Source organism: Leopardus geoffroyi, chromosome A3 (assembly GCF_018350155.1).
Source record: "Leopardus geoffroyi isolate Oge1 chromosome A3, O.geoffroyi_Oge1_pat1.0, whole genome shotgun sequence".
Lineage (NCBI taxonomy): Eukaryota > Metazoa > Chordata > Mammalia > Carnivora > Felidae > Leopardus > Leopardus geoffroyi.
In genome coordinates, this window is record NC_059336.1 from 78,865,238 (window position 1) to 78,882,086 (window position 16,849).

Below are 16,849 nucleotides of genomic sequence, written 5' to 3' on the forward strand. Positions count from 1 at the left end.
TTAATAAAATCATTGTAAATTTACATAGCTGACAGCAGTCACGTGTTAAATGAGATAGAAAATAAAGTTGCAGGTACCTGATGAAACTTTCTATATTTTAGTAGTATCTGATCTGACTTTACTGAATTCTTTTTTTAATGTAATATCTAGTACCAATTTTATGAAAATCAGCATGTTTTATTTCATTTAGTGCCAGTTATTAGCTTTTTTTGTTCACATGATTTAAACATATCTTAGCCTTAGGGTTTAGATACAAGATTGGAAAGTGAAAAAAATCAACAGTTTTTGTTCATACTGAGATCATGACTATTTTATGGTCTAAACAGACAGGGTAGTTTAGATTAGGAATTCATTAAGTAGATCATTTCTTTTAAGGGGTGGGGGGGGACACAGAAATTGACAAAGTAACTTGTCATTTACTTAAATGGTATTTTAAACAGTCCCTAATATATTAGACTGATTTTTTTTTTTTTTTTTTTATTGAACATGTAAAGCATCGTAGCTATCATATGCCTTTTTGGGTTACTTAGGTGTAGTTTCCAAATTTCATATGGGAAAATTTTGTCCACTCTTCTATTTCAGGGTTGGATTAGTAGAATCTAAAATCCGTGTGCTTGTTGGAAACTTGGAACGGAACGAATTTATTACTCTTGCCCATGTAAATCCCCAGTCATTCCCAGGAAATAAGGAACATCATAAAGAGTAAGTTAAATATTTTTTAATACTGTGTTTCTTAAATAATGTTATTTGACAACAGGCATGATTTAAGATCAGTTGTGACATTGTCATTTAACAAACATTGATGGGGGATGATGATACATTATGTATTTGAACATGAGTGGTCCTACATTAAACCTAGTATATGCTATGTTGGCAGCCCACAGACCCCAGCAGAAACTCCCATCACAAGTTTGGAGCATCTTTATGAATATATTTGATACGTTACTTTCAAAGCCATTTAATCCTCTTTATTGCAACACAGGGTAACTGATCAGTGTTTTTTGGTGTCAATTTTAAGAATTTAGCCAAACCAGAGTGGGGGGCCACCTAGGTGGCACAGCCAAGCATCCAACTCTTGATCTCAGCTCAGGTCATGATCTCACAGTTCCTGAGTTTGAGCCCCACATGGGGCTCTATGCTGATGGTGCAGAGCCTGCTTGGGATTCTGTCTCTCCTCTCTGCCCCTCCCCTGCTTGTATGTATGTACACTTTCTCTCTCTCAAAATAAATAAATAAATAAGCATAAAAAAAAAATGAATTTAGCCAAACCAGGGAGACTGGGTGGCTCAGTCAGTTAAGCATCTGACTCTTGATTTCAACTCTGGTCATGATCTCCTAGTTCATGAGTTTGAGCCTTTGGGCGGAGCCTGCTTGGGATTCTCTCCCTCTCTCTCTGCGCCTCTCCTGCTCATGCTCTCTCTCTCTCAATAAATAAATAAATAAACTTACAAAAAAAAAGAATTTAGCCAAACCATTGCAATTTGTATTTATGTTTCCATGGAGATTGAGTTTGAATTACCAAATGACATCTGTAAAATTATAATAAATTAATTAAATAAATAAATAAATGGAAATTAAATTTTTTTATTTTATAGCAACAATTACGTGTCAATGTGGTTCCTTGGAATAATTTTTCGGAGAGTTGAAAATGCAGAAAGTGTTAACATAGACCTGACCTATGATATACAGTCGTTTACTGATACAGGTAAGACTTTGTCATCATGGAGCTGTGGTTCTCAAGTTTGGTTGTAACACAGTATCATCTGCCATGGATCTGGCTGGCTAGATTTGTTAATTGGTTAAATGAATGTGTACATCCATATTATGAAAACCTATGCTGCTATTTTAAAAAGGCATAGAGAAATAATTTCCAAGACATTAAGTGGGGCTAAAGTTGCAAAACAGTATGTATAGTATGCTACAATTTCTGTAAATAAATAAACACATTTGCTTGTAAGTACCTAGAATATCTTTGGAAGGATATATAGTTTTAAAAAAAAAAGGTGGTAGAACTGGTTGCTTTTTAGGTCAAGGAACCAGGTGTGTCTAGGGGATAATGTGAGGAGACTTCTTTGAACTGCTTGAGTTTTGTACCAAGTGATGGCATTATCTATTTCAGAACAAAAAGAAGACTAAAGAAACTGTACAGGTTATTTTTATTTTCAGTGTGCGCAGATATGTGCACTTGATAGCCTTGATTAGGTTTCAGAATCAGAGAAAGAGTGTCTTTTACATCTAGCTCCCTAATAACAGCTCTCTGGAATATCTTAACGTATCTTTTATAAATTTGGAGTTGTATTAATCTGGAATAGTGTACATTCATACTATTAATATTTTTGGCTTGGCTTATCTGAGTTTTCTAAATTCTTCTAAACTAGCTTTCACATTTATCATGAAAATGCAGATTCCTGTACATCACGTCGGCACTACCGAATCCCACACTCTGGGAGTGGAGCCAGAGAATCTGCAAGTTGAACAAGCACTCCTGGTGATGCTTTTATAAGCAATCTGGAATGAAAACATGGATATACATTTTTCCATTCTAATTTGGGCTCATTTTTCCAAAAGCAGGAGATTGGGAAGCTCTGTTTGTTGTAGATTTATAGAATGTTCTTCTCCAGATAGAGATTCTGAGACCCCAAGCGAGGAGATAATGTACCACATTTCACAGTAGTTAACTATGCAAAAGAAGCCTCTCCTCTGTGTCTTCAGTAAGCTTATGATCTAATTTGGTATTCACAGTTAAACGTACATTAAATAATTCATGTTAATAAAACTGACTTTGTTACAAGATGTGAAAAGTGCTAGAAAGGGACTCTAGGGCTGTGTGTATTCCACCATCAGCAAGTATTCAGGGCTTTTGAGCCTCATTTCCCCACCTGTACAATAAGGATGTACTTTTGGATAGTTCCTGACAGTCCAATATTCTATGATTAGTGTAGTAAAAGAAACATCATGGTGGATGACAACTTGTATTGCATCTTGGATCTCTAGTATAAGGATTAGCTTAGACTTGGGTGAGTAATTATGAGAAGAGATTGTCTTTTGGGAAAAAAACAGAAAACAGGATTTGGAAAAAACTTTTTTCATGCATTTTAATGAGATTTGATTATTGGAAAGTCTTAGAAGTTGGACATGGGAAAACTAGTTGGTACTTAAATAGGATTGTGAAATGAAAATGTTTTAAAAATACTTGTTCTGTAAGCAGAGTGGGTATGTATGTTTGTGAGATTATGGGGACGTATCAAATATATGCATTTTGGAAAAAGAAAACAGACTTCCTGGTTGAGGAAGAAGTTGCCCATTTAACATACTAACATTGTTACAGTGTACAGACAGGCAAACAATATAAACATGCTAAAGGAAGGGATGAAAATTGAAGCAACTCATGTTAAAAAAAAGCAGCTTCATCACTACCTTCCCGCAGAGATTCTTCAAAAGAAGAAAAAGGTGAGTTTGTAATGTTAACTCTCCAGTATGGTTCCCCTCAGACAGATGTTCCTGGGATCAGATTGGCATTCTCACAGCTCCCAAACCTATTAAGAAAAAAAAGGAGAGAAAAGTACATTTCAGTCTAGAACTAAAATCTCCCCTTCATTCATCACAAAAGATTCATTTTATGTACTTCAGAATTGAAACCAGTAATTATTCTCATTTGCTTTTTGAAATCCTAACTGCTTTTCCCTCTTTCAGCAAAGTCTTTCTGATGTCAGTCGAAGTTCAGGTGGACCTCAATCCAAAAGATCATCTCTGGATAGCAATTGTTTGGATAGCTCCAGAGACACTGATAATGGAACTCCTTTTAATTCCCCAGTGTCTGCAAACAAACCTTCCAAGCCTGACGTTCTTCCTTCAGGAGAAACAGAAAGGTCTGCACTTCAGAATTTTCCTTTCAGTCTTCAGTTTGAGGATGATGTAAACTTTTCTGTCCTTAGCTAAGTATCTTAACTGTTAAAATACCTTAGCAGTTACTAGTCATTTTCTGACTAGAAATACCTGACAATGCGTTGTAATCCTGTGGGATGTGGTATCGGCTCATGGATATGTAGGACTTTAAAAGTACACAGAAATGCCCAGGTCTTTTCAGTTTTTTCTCATTTTTCACTCAGTCCTCTGCCTTTTTTCCGCTTTTCTCTTCCTCCAATGGAACATTAAAGTAGGAGTACTTGAAAGAAGTCATCCTGAATGTTAGAATATGAGTGTTTTAAATAAGTCACACAAAGTATTTAATGATAATTCAACACTTTCAATAGGAATAATACTGAGCCTGCTGCTGTAATTGCGGAAAAGCCACTGAGTGTGCCACAAGCTCAAGGACTGTCTATCCCAGTCATTGGTGCAAGTAGGTATCTGCACTTCTGTTAATAACCATTCTGCTATGTATATATTTAATTGCTAGAATTTTTCTTTTTTCCTTTTCAGAAGTTGATTCTGCAGTAAAAGCCGTATCGCCCCCAGCTGTGTGCACCATTCCTACTGTAGTCGGACGAAATGTCATTCCTAGAATCCCAACACCCCACAACCCTGCCCAGGGACAGCCACATCTTAATGGAATGTCAAACATAACTAAGAATGTTGCACATAAGAGGTCCCATTCCCCATCCGTAGATGGGTCTTCTAAGAGGTTGAAAGAAATAGAAAAGGTAAAGTTACAACCTTAGTGGTAGTCCTTTTTTTTTAAGTTAAACTAGCACTAAAGAAATTCACAACTCTCCATAGCTGTCTTAGTGTTCGGTTAGGATTTGTTTAAAAAGAATATTTACCCAAACCCTAAAGGAATAATACTGATTATTCATCCTAAATTCAAATTACTAAAACTTGATCTGAAAACTTGAGTAATTGGTCTGAGTTTCTCTTTGACTTACACAGAAGTTACTACTGGTAACCAGTCATATTTATTGTGTTATAATGTTGATGTTTTCTGCCTCCAGTAGGTGGTGGTAAAACTATTATCATCTGAATTGATTTAACCGAAAAGGTCACTCAAGTTGAAGTTAAAGGTGGCAGCTAAATTTAGTCTAATTTAAGTTGCAGTAGTTTTGACAGTAGCCTTATCATTAGCCTCTCGGTTTATATAGATTGTATGGGTTTTGTAGGTGATAATAGCAATTCATCTTAGTATTTATATTCCAGTTTATTCGACTTGAATCAACATTTAAGGAATCACGTGCTCCTGAAGACAGAAAAAGAAAAGCAATGGTAAATACGTTAACAGTGTGCTTCAAAATATTACTTTCAAAGAGCCATAGATCAGGAAAAGGACTGTATATTTGAAAATGGATCATATTAGATAGGCCTGTGAAGTTTGGGTTATGTTTTATTTTGTGTAGACATAAGCATACATAGGAAGGAAAGTTTTCATTTGTATATAATTCTATTTTTAGGATGCCATTGGAGGAGAATGTATGCCTATTCCAACTATTGATACATCACGCAAAAAGGTAAAGTCTTACTCGTAGATAATCTACAGGTACAAAAAGCTTAAGAGCCACGCACTGGGTGAAAGAAAAGGGTAATAAGATTTTGTCCCTGTCCTCAAAGATGAGCAGTATAGTTTGGAGTTGGGGTAGAAATGCAAGCAAGGTCTGGTCTTAAATGTATGTACTTCCAAAGTCAGGAAAAGAGGAAGTTATTTAAGCTTAGCTATTTATTCACATTACGTTCAACCTTTGTTCCTTTTTCAAGCACAGTAATTTCTTACCAACGCTTGATAGATCCTTTGATGTATACCATTGCTTACTGTCAAAACTTAGGCTTGATACTTATTAATATTTTGGAAGAACCTAATGTAATGGAATACATAGTACCTTTAAAATATGAGCTAAAGAACCCCTAAATCTTAATTTCAAAATTTATTTTTCAAAGAATTGCCATTGAAACTAATAATACAGTATTATTAAGCATGGAAGGCTAATAAGTAGGTGCTGAAAACTCAGCCTTGTGTAGATCAGAGAAGCCCTTTTCTGAGCATTTACAGTCAACAAAATGGCTTATTTTCACCCCCATCAAAGAGTAAAGTACTTATCACAATCAACCAGGCTCCTCACAATGTAATAGCCATTTAATTTTATTAAAGTTTATTTATTTTGGGAGAGTGCAAGTGGAGGAGGGACAGAGAGAGGGAGAGAGAGAATCCCAATGCAGGGCTCCATCTTCCAAACCGTGAGATCATGACCTGAGCCGAAGTCAAGAATCAGATGCTTAACCGACTGAGCCACCCAGGCACCCCTTTACTGGCTTTTGAAGCAAATAGTATCATACTTTCTATTAGCTGTAGAATTCATAAAGTTCCTTTTAACATAAAGAGTACATTACAAAAAATATGAGTATATGATTATATGTGATAATGGAAGAAAAAAATCTGATATGGTTATTAAGGTACAAGACCATGAAATGACAGGCTGGGTCCAGGTTGAAAATATTTCAAGTATAGAGGGTAAGGATATAAACCAAACAAATGTGGCAAATGTTTAATAATGTCTGAGTGTTAATTGTGGCATTAAAAAGTCTTCATTGTCGTATTCTCTACTTTTTTTGTATGTCTGAAATTTTTCATGTTTTTTGAATGGCTGTGGGTATGTAGGTTTGGCCAAGTTAGTAACATGAGAGAATTAACTCTCACGTACTGTTTGCATCACACAACTATCTGTAAGAGGTCTCTTTCTCAATTTCTCAGGATTTACCTTCATGATATAATCATCTTTAGTAGCCTCAGAAGCCTTCATATAGATGTACCGGAGTTTCACTATCACTGAAGTTAACATTACCTGGTCTGACTACAAAGTCCATTTTCCTGAAAACTCATCTCACAAGTTGGATTTACAGTGTTGTTCTCCACGAATATATGACAGATCCTGTTTTCTTCTGTAGCACACTCATTTTTCACCCACCACCACCACTTTCCTGCTTAGTGACCCTGCTTTTCTTCCTTCTCTTTATCATTGCCTGACTTTGTGCATTTCTCAATCCAGAAGTGGCGAGTGATTTAACAAAGCCCTTTTTCCTATACATACACTCCTCCCACTTGCACCCTTTCCCTGTGCCTCTGCTTTTCACCTCTGACTGCATAAAAAAAGTCCCCAAACCAAGGAAATGACTATGAACATTGGAAGAAAGTATTCAACACATATGTGAGTGTTCAAGAGCTTAAGGAATTTGAAGGAAAACTCAGTTTTGTGACTGATTTACTAGTTGAGGCTTTATAATACATGTTTGCTTTTCCTTCTTTATTTCTATTCCTTTCTAATAGAGACTACCCAGTAAAGAACTACCAGATTCATCATCTCCGGTTCCAGCAAATAACATTCGAGTCATCAAAAATTCCATTCGACTGACCCTTAATCGGTAAAAGCAGTGCCTCCTTACTTAAGTGAATATGCAATCATTTAGTGGCATAGAGCAGCCACTCTTTTTAAAATAGAAGTGGCTGTCACACATATAATAAGGTGAAAGTTACAGTCCTCGGACTAACAAGCTTGAAGTGGTTTTGAACTCTCACACTTTGACCTGCAGATGCCGTAGCATTCTCTCATTGATTTGCTACGTACACTTCTGTGAGGATCATCTGCTATCAGATTGTCATCTACAATGTTATGGCTTTGCGTTGGAGGTTTTACTGCCTTAACTTTCGATGCTTGTTTCTCTGTTGTGGGAACCAGTTCTCGGCTCTTTGGACATGGATAAAACGAGTCCAGAACTTTTTTCTTTTTTTTTTTTTTTTTTAAGTCTTATGTTATAATCATTGTATAGAACTGAAAAAGTTGAAAACAAAAAAATTGTAATTTTCCAAATGTTAACACATTTACTTTAGCCTTGAAGCCACTTTGTGAAACCTGAGATAAGTGAATGTGAGGTATCTTTTCTGCTTTCCTCATTTGTGTAGATGTACTTATTGTCTATTCTGTTGATTTAAATTATTTTTTTCCAGAATGGCACATGGAATATTTAAATTTTTATTTTTTTGTGCCTTTCTGTCCAAATGTTGCATAGTTACCAGGGAGGATTAGTCCAGTGATTACATAAGAGTTGGGCACCATAAATTCTCTATATTTTGCCTCCCATGGAGGCCTTCGAAATGCATCTTTATTAAGAATCAAAATGTAACCAAGATACTGAAAGTCAGTATATAAATGGTGAAATTGTTACATATCCTAGCTCATGCCATTCTTGTTAGTTGACTGGTGTTTTTTACCGAGGAGCAACTCATTCCAGCATCAACAATGAGATACTTTTAAATATGGCAGACTTGTATTCTTGAGGTGTAAAATTAACTTGGCATGATAATTCTTGACCATTACTTACCCCACAACTTCAAATAGTTTCTTCATGGACTAGGCATGCAGAAATAAGCAGTGGATTTTACTGAAACCTAAGGCATTTTTTGGACGACATTGTTACCAACCATTAATTGGCTCAGGACCTTTGTAATTTTTATTTAACGATATGAGTTGTCTTTTTTTACACTGCTTTTTTCAATGCATTTCTTAATATTTTTTAAGTTTCATGAACGCATGCTCAGTTTATTAAAATCCATAACCATGTAATTCTTCTTGTAATATGTTGATTCAGTGTTTTGTAAATGAAGTCGTATGTATTTTCAGAGTATTTTTGTATGTACTGTAAGATACCATCTTTTCAAAGAGAAAACTTTAAAACCTTTACTGTCTCTCTTTAATTTTTTTAAATATGGATTATGCTTGAATTACTCTTAAAATGAAAATGTATAGATTGCACAGCCAGGAATGCTGGTATTTATTACTTTTTTCAGCTTTCACTCAGCAATTTAGTAGGTTCTGGTAGGAAAAACACAAATGGTACATTTGAATGGAGCAGGGAAAATACTTGGTTGTATATTTTATAGGACTCATGGGACCCGTTTAGCCTGTGGAATAATAGTCCGTTTTCTTCACAAGCCCCTTACCACAGAGTTGAAGTGCTTGGAATCCTGATAGCAGTATCCTTCTCCCACTCCTGTTCGGTGATCCCTCGGTTGCTGAAATGGAAATTCTAGTATTTAATCTCTTACAAGGGACAACTTAGAAGAGCAAGGAAAAAATAGTTGTTGTTCTGTTACTCTCTTTTTACGTAGTAAAAGGCAAAAGTGAAATCCTGTAACCAAGTTGTAGCTCACTTGGAAAGCTCTTCTTTTAGCCAACCCTTTCCTTTATTCAAATATTTTTAAATTTGTCCTATAAAAACTCTTTGAGCAGAAGTAAAAGATTATGAAAGGACTAAATAATTAAAAAAATTCTTCAGTTAGGAAGATTTGATTAAATTTTCTTTATGTGCTATGTTTGCATTTCTGTGTTTAATATCTAGCTGTTTTCCCCTTCTTTTATCAGTATTCAAGTCTCTACGAATTCTCATGTTTGCCTTCCTATATAAACATTCTTTAGAATGACTAGTAGAGTTTTTCTTCAATAAGAAAGCAACAGGCCTAACCCTTATACCACAGTATAGTCATTTCTCGTCTGTTCAGCATGGGGTTGAGACACAGCCAAATCAGTTGAATGTTAGACACCTCAAAGATCACATTCTTCAACCTGTTTGATAACTTGGGAGTTGAAGAGATGCTTTTGAGATGGTGGGTTTGGTCAGAAATGAAGTGTTTTCTATCCTAAATAGTAGATAGAATGTTCAGTACATTTTGTGAGCGTAGTAGGAAAGCTCCATTGTACTGGTTCCAAGTAAGTAAAAGGGGAAGGTTTGTATTGGGATTGTATGTTATGTTCAGAGGCACTAAATAAATGGGTCTTCAAGTTTGAAACTTACCCAGAAATATATTTTGTAAAGTTAATAACCTCCGGTATGTAGACACATGTTCATTTTCCCAAGGGTATGAAATCTTAATCTCAGTGTTCAGGACTGGCTCTGAAGAATAGTATGTATCAAAGGAAAATACTTGTCTGCTAGCTTAAATCACAGGGACTTAATTCATTTGAGAGGGTACATGGCTTAAAACCTTGTAAAATTGGGGCAAAATGAATTTTAAAAGACTATTGGTGCTTATAATAACTGTCTTAAAGCGACAAATAACCTTATTAAAATGCTTACTTTACTACAGTAGCAATAAAGTACAGATGAACAGTGTGGAAATGGGCTAAGCTTATTTTGTGTTCCTCAGCTTTGAAATAGTAATTCCTAACTCGGGGATCATGGGCCTTTGGGAATCCTTTGCAAATGTATATAAGAAATTTGTTTATATGCGTTTTTGTTTTGTTCTTTTCTGGCGGGGGCGGGGGAATTCATAAATTTGATCAGCTTCTCAAAGTGGTTCATGATCCTTAAAAAAAAGGGGATGATGGGGCATTCTTAGGAACCACAGCTTTGCAACATTGAATTATCCCAGACTCTTTGAGGTTTTTTCCCATAAGCTTTCTCTATTGTAGATTTCTGAAAATGTAGTATGGCTCTTAACTAGTAAGAGTGGGCTTTGGAGGATTCTGGAATACCAAATTTCTCCGAATTTCTTTATATATTTCAGATGAACCAGTGTTTAGATGAATCAGTATTTAGAAGAATGCTTACTACTGAATTTATAAATGTCCTCATGTTTACATTCATTAACAGGGTCAAACTTTAATAACTTTCAACCTAAGACTGATCAGAGCAGAATAGCTCAGAATGATCTTTAGAAATAGTAAACAATAGAATTAGTGAGGATCCTAATCCTTTGGTTTCAGCAGCATTAACGTTCTCTCTTGTTCCTTCAGGTTTGTGGTTCAGAGCAGAACAGTCTGAACAGAAAGATAAAGAGAGAACTTTAGTTTTAAAAAATAACGTGTTCTTAAATAACCATCAAATCTTCCAAAGCTTAGAATTTAGGTCATAATGATAGTGGTAAACAGTGCAGACAATGGAAGAAAACAGATCTCAATAATGGTAACTATTTCCTTTGGGTTTTTTTAAAGAATTGTACAAGGTAAGATCCTCACCAGATTCCCTATTTTTTCTGAATTTTACTGATACCATTTTATATCTGTAGTTGAACATAAGATTATCATCGGGTTTGCTACAATTTTTAAGCCATTGCTGCATTTCAGCAAAGAGTCACATAATTACCTTATAAAGAACTTAAGGTATCTTTGAGGTAAATGGTGCTACATCATTCCACAGTATTATGTAAAATGAATGCAGCTGCCGTTCCTTTCTAGATAGCTGTTTGTGTAGTTCATACTAATATTTCCTGCCTTTTATTTGGATTGTCTTATTTCTTAGTTGTACACACAAGCCTCACTTGTCTGGAATAAGTAATCAAATAAACTTGCTTTGCTAAATAGGTGTTGATGATTGATATTATTTGGGAGCAAGTCAAAATATCTTAGTTATTTTTCAAACCAACAGCCAATTTGGGTCATTTATCACCAAGACTCTTTCTAGCAGATAATCGTATCCAGTATCTGCTTAATATGAAAGCAAAGCCCATACTCAATTTGTCTCACAAACGTTAAACATCAGCAAGCAGTAGCACATGGTGGCATCTGCCTCAAGAACTGGGGGCAAAATCTGTCACTTGTGGTCAATAGAAGGCGACCAGAATTCTCTACTAATGGCTGGACAGAGGTGCATTTCACAATCAGGCCTTGGGTACTGTTTACAGAAGTACAAGTTACAGAGTTGATTACATTCTTGTTACTTTAACAGTAACTTGTTTTTAGCCAAGCCACATATCTTGAATACTAGTACTGAATTCACAAATAACCTGTGTCTACATCATTAAGATTATTAGCTAACCATTCATGGCACCAATGGAAATACATTTGACATTAAGCTAATTAGCAAAGCCTCCTGTATTTATTGATCTACGGGTGACAACAGTAGGGCTTCTAAACAGTTACTTGGGATTTCTAATGTCTTGCTGATTGGACTGCCAGCTGACCATCCCTGGAGTGAATTTATGGAACAACTTGCTGCTCCTAGGATATAACTTTTAACATGATTATCACACTATGCTGAAATGTTCTCAAGAAAATTGGCAGGTACTGTATGGATCCCAGTGCCTTAAGGTATTAAGGCAAAATAGAATTGAATTTATTGCTGTTAAAGCACATATTCTAAAACCTATCTTTCAAACCACATGATCTAGCCAAACTTTCACTTCTTGGTCCCCAAAATGACATACTTCTAAACCCTTCCTTACCAGTGTCCAGTTGCTGGCCTTTCAGGCCTAATGGCTGCATAAAGCATTCTGATAACAGAATGGCCAGCGTGAATCACCCTACCTTCCTAACATACACCTTTTAACATTTCAATTATTCTAACTTGTGAAATGTTCAGTTGTTTCTCCTAAAGAGGTTGTAGGTTTGAGAGTAGTAACCTTTAGCCAAGAATCTATATGTAGTGGGTGCCCAGAAGATGCTGAAGAGGAGTCCTGTTTGGTTGGCTGGTTTTTTGATTTGTGTTTGTTTCTTATTTGATTAAGATTATCTAGGAGACCTGATGAAGGATCTCAGTCACAGAGGCAAACAAAAGCCAGTGAAAATCCTTGTTTTACAAACCTTTTCAACCGTTAACGCTAAGAAGTACATTTTATATTGCAAGCTAGCACGTGTACATACACCAATGTGTCTGTATATATATATATATATATATATATATATATATATATATATATATAATTTATATGCAAATTATGTATGTACACATACATAATTAAATCTCACCTCCCCCCCCCCCCCCCCAAAATGCTTTCCTTGGTGTGATACAGGTTATTTTTAAGTGCTAGTGTTGAAGTTCTCTCTCCAAAAGCTGGAGGGTGGGCTGGGATAAACTGAAGAAGAACAAGCATGCCTTACTAACCAAGTGTCACTCCAGTAAGGTGCAGAAATTACTCACTTTGAATATTACATGGTGCTGGGGAAATGACAGCTGCATGCAAAAAAAAAAAAAAAAAAAAAAAAAGAAGAAGAAGAAGAAAGAAAGAAAAACTGCACCACTTTCTTACACTATACACAAACTCAAAATGGATTAAAGGCCTAAATGTGAGACCTAAAACCATAAATCTCAAAGAAAACATAAAGCAGTAATCTCTTGGACATCATCCTTAACAACATTTTTCAGATATGTCTCCTCAGGCAAGAAACACAAAAATAAACTATTGGGACTACACCAAACTAAAAAGTTTTTACATAGCAAAGGAAACAAAACAAAAAGGTAACCTACGAGATGGGAGAAGATATTTGCAAATGATGTATATGATAAGAAGTTAGTATCCAAAGTATATAAAGAACTTCTCCAACTCAACATCAAAAAACCCCAAATAACTTAATTGAAAAATGGGCATGTATGTCTTCCAAAGAAGACATGGATTGCAAATAGTCACGTGACAAGATGCTCACCAGGGAAATGCAAATCAAAGCTACCATGAGGTATCACCTCACTCCTGTCAGGATGGCTAAAATAAAAATCACAAGAAATAGCAAGTGTTGACAAGGGTGTGGAGGAAAAGGAACCCTCATGCACTGTTGGTGGGGATGCAAACTGGTGCAGCCAAGAGAACAGCAGTTTGGAGAGTCCTCAGAAACTCAAAATAGAACTACCATGTGATCTAGTAATTCCACTACTGGACATTAATGCAAAGAAAATGAAAATACTAGTTCAAAAGAATATTATTTTTTTGTTTACTGTAGCATAATTTACAATAAGCAACTGTGAAAGCTACCCAAGTGTCCATCAATGGACAAAGAAGATGTGGTATATGTATGCACACACACTGGAATATTACTCGGCCATAAAAAAATAATGAAATCTTGCCATTCATGACAACATGGATGGATCTAGAGGGTATTATGTTAAATAAGGCAGAGAGAGCCAAATACCATATGATTTCACTCATATGTGGACTCTAAAAAGCAAACAAAAAAGCAGAAACAGACTCATCAATATAGAGAACTGGTAGTCAGAGAAGAAGGGGTAAGGGGATGGGTAAAACTGGGTGAAGGGGAGAGAGAGGCCCAGGCTTCCAGTTATGGGATGAATAAGTCACAGAGATGAAAGGTATAACATAGGGAATATAGTCGATGAAACTGTGATGACATTGTGTGACGACGGATGGCAACCATACTTGCGGTAAGCACAGCATAACATATCCAGACTTGTCGAATTACTATGTTGTACACCTGAAACTAATGTAACATTGTGTGTCAGACTATACTTCAGTAAAAATACCTCTTCGGCAGGAAAAAAAAAATTTATTGTACACAGCCGTCATAGAATATCCCAATGTGGTCCAGGAACTTAAGGATACAAGAGAATTGGGATTAAACAGTAAAAGTATTACTATCTCCTGAGAAATTCTAGACCATCATTATGAGTGTTTAACATTTACTAAGCATTTAGGATATGCCTTTTAAAACATTGTAGTGCTTAATCTTTACGATGATCCTATGAGGTAGCACTGTTAATTATTTTACAGATGAGGAAATTGAGGCTTAGAGAGATTATGCGATCAGCTCCAAATTGCATGACTATTTCTTGGCATTCTCAGGAAATATGATTCAAAGCCTAGTGTTCAACTGTATCTCCCACTTAGGAAAGTAGATGGAGGTGTGGGGCAAATCTCTGCCTCCTTGCACTCTTCCGTGGAGTCTGGAACTTTTGAGGTTAGCCTGGCCAGCAGCTACAATGATCATCTGTGCCAGGCTGCAGGGGGCACTGTGGCTTCCTGCAGGGAGCCCGTGGCTAAGTCAGGACAGCCCAGTTCCAGCCCAGCTCTGCCACTTACATCTGTGTAAGTATGACACTCAACCCCCACCCTGCTTTGTTTTCTCCCATCTGAAACACTTGCCCTTCAAGCCTCACAGGGAACAGAGAAGACCCCGAATAGCCAAAGTAATGTTGAAAAAGAAAACCAAAAGCTGGAGGCATCACAATCCCGGTCTTCAAGCTGTATTACAAAGCTATAATCATCAAGACAGTATGGTACTGACACAAAAACAGACACATAGATCAATGGAACAGAATAAAAAATCCAGAAATGGACCCACAAATGTATGGCCAACTAGTCTTTGACAAAGCAGGAAAGAATATCCAATGGAAAAGACAGTCTCAGAGTACCCGGGTGGCTCAGTCGGGTAAGCGTCTGACTGGCTCAGGTCATGATCTCATGGTTCATGAGTTCGAGCCCCACGTCAACTCTGCTGTCAGCACAGAGCCCACTTTGGATCCTCTGTCCTCCCCTCTCTGCCCCTCCCCTGCTTGTACTCTGTCTCTAAAATAAATAAATAAACTTTAAAAAATAAAAGAAAAAAGACAGCCTCTTTAACAAATGGTGCTGGGAGAACTAGACAGCAACATGCAGAAGAATGAACCTGGACCACTTTCTTACACCATAAACAAAAATAAACTCAAAATGGATGAAAGACCTAAATGTGAGACAGGAAACCAACAAAATCCTGCAGGAGAAGACAGGCAATAACCTCTTTGACCTCGGCCACAGCAACTTCTTAACTTGACATTTCTCCAGAGGCAAGGGAAACAAAAGCAAAAATGAGCTATTGGGACTTCATCAAGATAAAAAGCTCCTGCACAGTGAAGGAAATAATCGACAAAATTAAAAGGCAACCTTCAGAATGGGAGAAGATATTTGCAAATGACATATCTTGATAAAGTGTTTGTATCCAAAATATAGAAAGAACTTATCAAATTCAACACCTCCCCCCAAAAAATAGCCCAATTAAAAAATGGGCAGAAGACATGGACACATTTCCAAAGAAGACATCCAGATGGCTACCAGACACATGAAAATATACTCAGCATCACTCATCATCAGGGAAATACAAATCAAAACCACAACGAGATACCACCTCACACCTGTCAGAATGGCTAAAAGTAACCACAAGAAGAAAGAAGAAATGTTGGTGATGATGTGGAGAAAGGGAAACCCTTTTGTACTGCTGGTAGGAATGCAAACTGGTACAGCCACCCTGGAAAACAGTGTGGAGGTTCCTCAAAAAATTAAAAATAGAACTACCCTATGACCCAGCAATTGCACTACTAGGTATTTATCCAAAGGATACAAAAATGCTGATTCAAAGGGGCACATGCACCCCAATGTTTATAGCAGTGCTATCAACAATAGCCAAATTGTGGAGAGTCCAAATGTCCACCAACTGACAAATGGATAAAGAAGATGTGGAATATTACAATGGAATATTACTTGCTGATCAAAAAGAATGAAATCTTGGAGCACCTTGGTGGCTCAGTCAGTTAAGCGTCCAACTTTGGCTCAGGTCATGATCTCACGGTTCGTGGGTTCGAGCCCAGCATCAGGCTCTGTGCTGACAGCTCAGAGCCTGGAGACTGCTTTGGATTCTGTGTCTCCCTCTCTCTCTGCTCCTCCCCCACTCACACTCTGTCTCTCTTTATCAAAAATAAACATTAAAAAAAATTATTAAAAAAAAAGAATGAAATCTTGCCGTTTGCAACAACATGGATGGAAATAGAGTGGATTATGCTAAGTGAAATAAATCAGTCAGAGAAAGACAAATATATGATTTCACTCGTGGAATTTAAGAAACACAACAGATGAACATAGAGGAGAAGGAAAAATATGATAAAAACAGGCAGGCAAACCATAAGAGACTCTTAAATACAGAAAAAAAACAGGGTTGCTGGAGGGGTGTTGGGTGAGGGGAAGGGCTAAGTGGGTGATGGGCATTAAGGAGGGCACTTGTTGGGATGAGCACTAGGTGTTATATATAAGTGATGAATCACTAAATTCTACTCTTGAAATTTAAAAAAAATAGGCAATAATAAAATCCAGAAGGCTGAAAAAAAAAAAAAAAATGACCATCATAGGGAAGCCGCAACGTGAAATCATTCCAACAGATTGGCAAGGTTCTACAATTAG

At 36.6% G+C, this 16,849-nt stretch overlaps 1 protein-coding gene across 2 annotated transcripts in view; it reads left to right on the forward strand.

The window, feature by feature from the left end:
- The window catches only part of PAPOLG (poly(A) polymerase gamma), a 32,264-nt gene extending 20,988 nt beyond the window's left edge, over positions 1 to 11,276 (forward strand). Inside the window, exons 14-22 of one of the 2 annotated variants that reach the window (XM_045446138.1) lie at positions 583 to 702; positions 1,596 to 1,705; positions 3,329 to 3,450; positions 3,694 to 3,869; positions 4,254 to 4,342; positions 4,423 to 4,643; positions 5,134 to 5,199; positions 5,385 to 5,441; positions 7,250 to 11,276. In XM_045446138.1, coding sequence (XP_045302094.1) covers positions 583 to 702; positions 1,596 to 1,705; positions 3,329 to 3,450; positions 3,694 to 3,869; positions 4,254 to 4,342; positions 4,423 to 4,643; positions 5,134 to 5,199; positions 5,385 to 5,441; positions 7,250 to 7,348 — 1,060 coding nt within the window. In that variant the 3' untranslated portion in view covers positions 7,349 to 11,276. Of the gene's footprint in view, positions 1 to 582; positions 703 to 1,595; positions 1,706 to 2,404; positions 2,489 to 3,328; positions 3,451 to 3,693; positions 3,870 to 4,253; positions 4,343 to 4,422; positions 4,644 to 5,133; positions 5,200 to 5,384; positions 5,442 to 7,249 lie in introns of those variants that run through there. The other variant, XM_045446139.1, reaches the window with a different exon arrangement.
- The last annotated feature ends 5,573 nt before the right edge of the window (positions 11,277 to 16,849 follow it).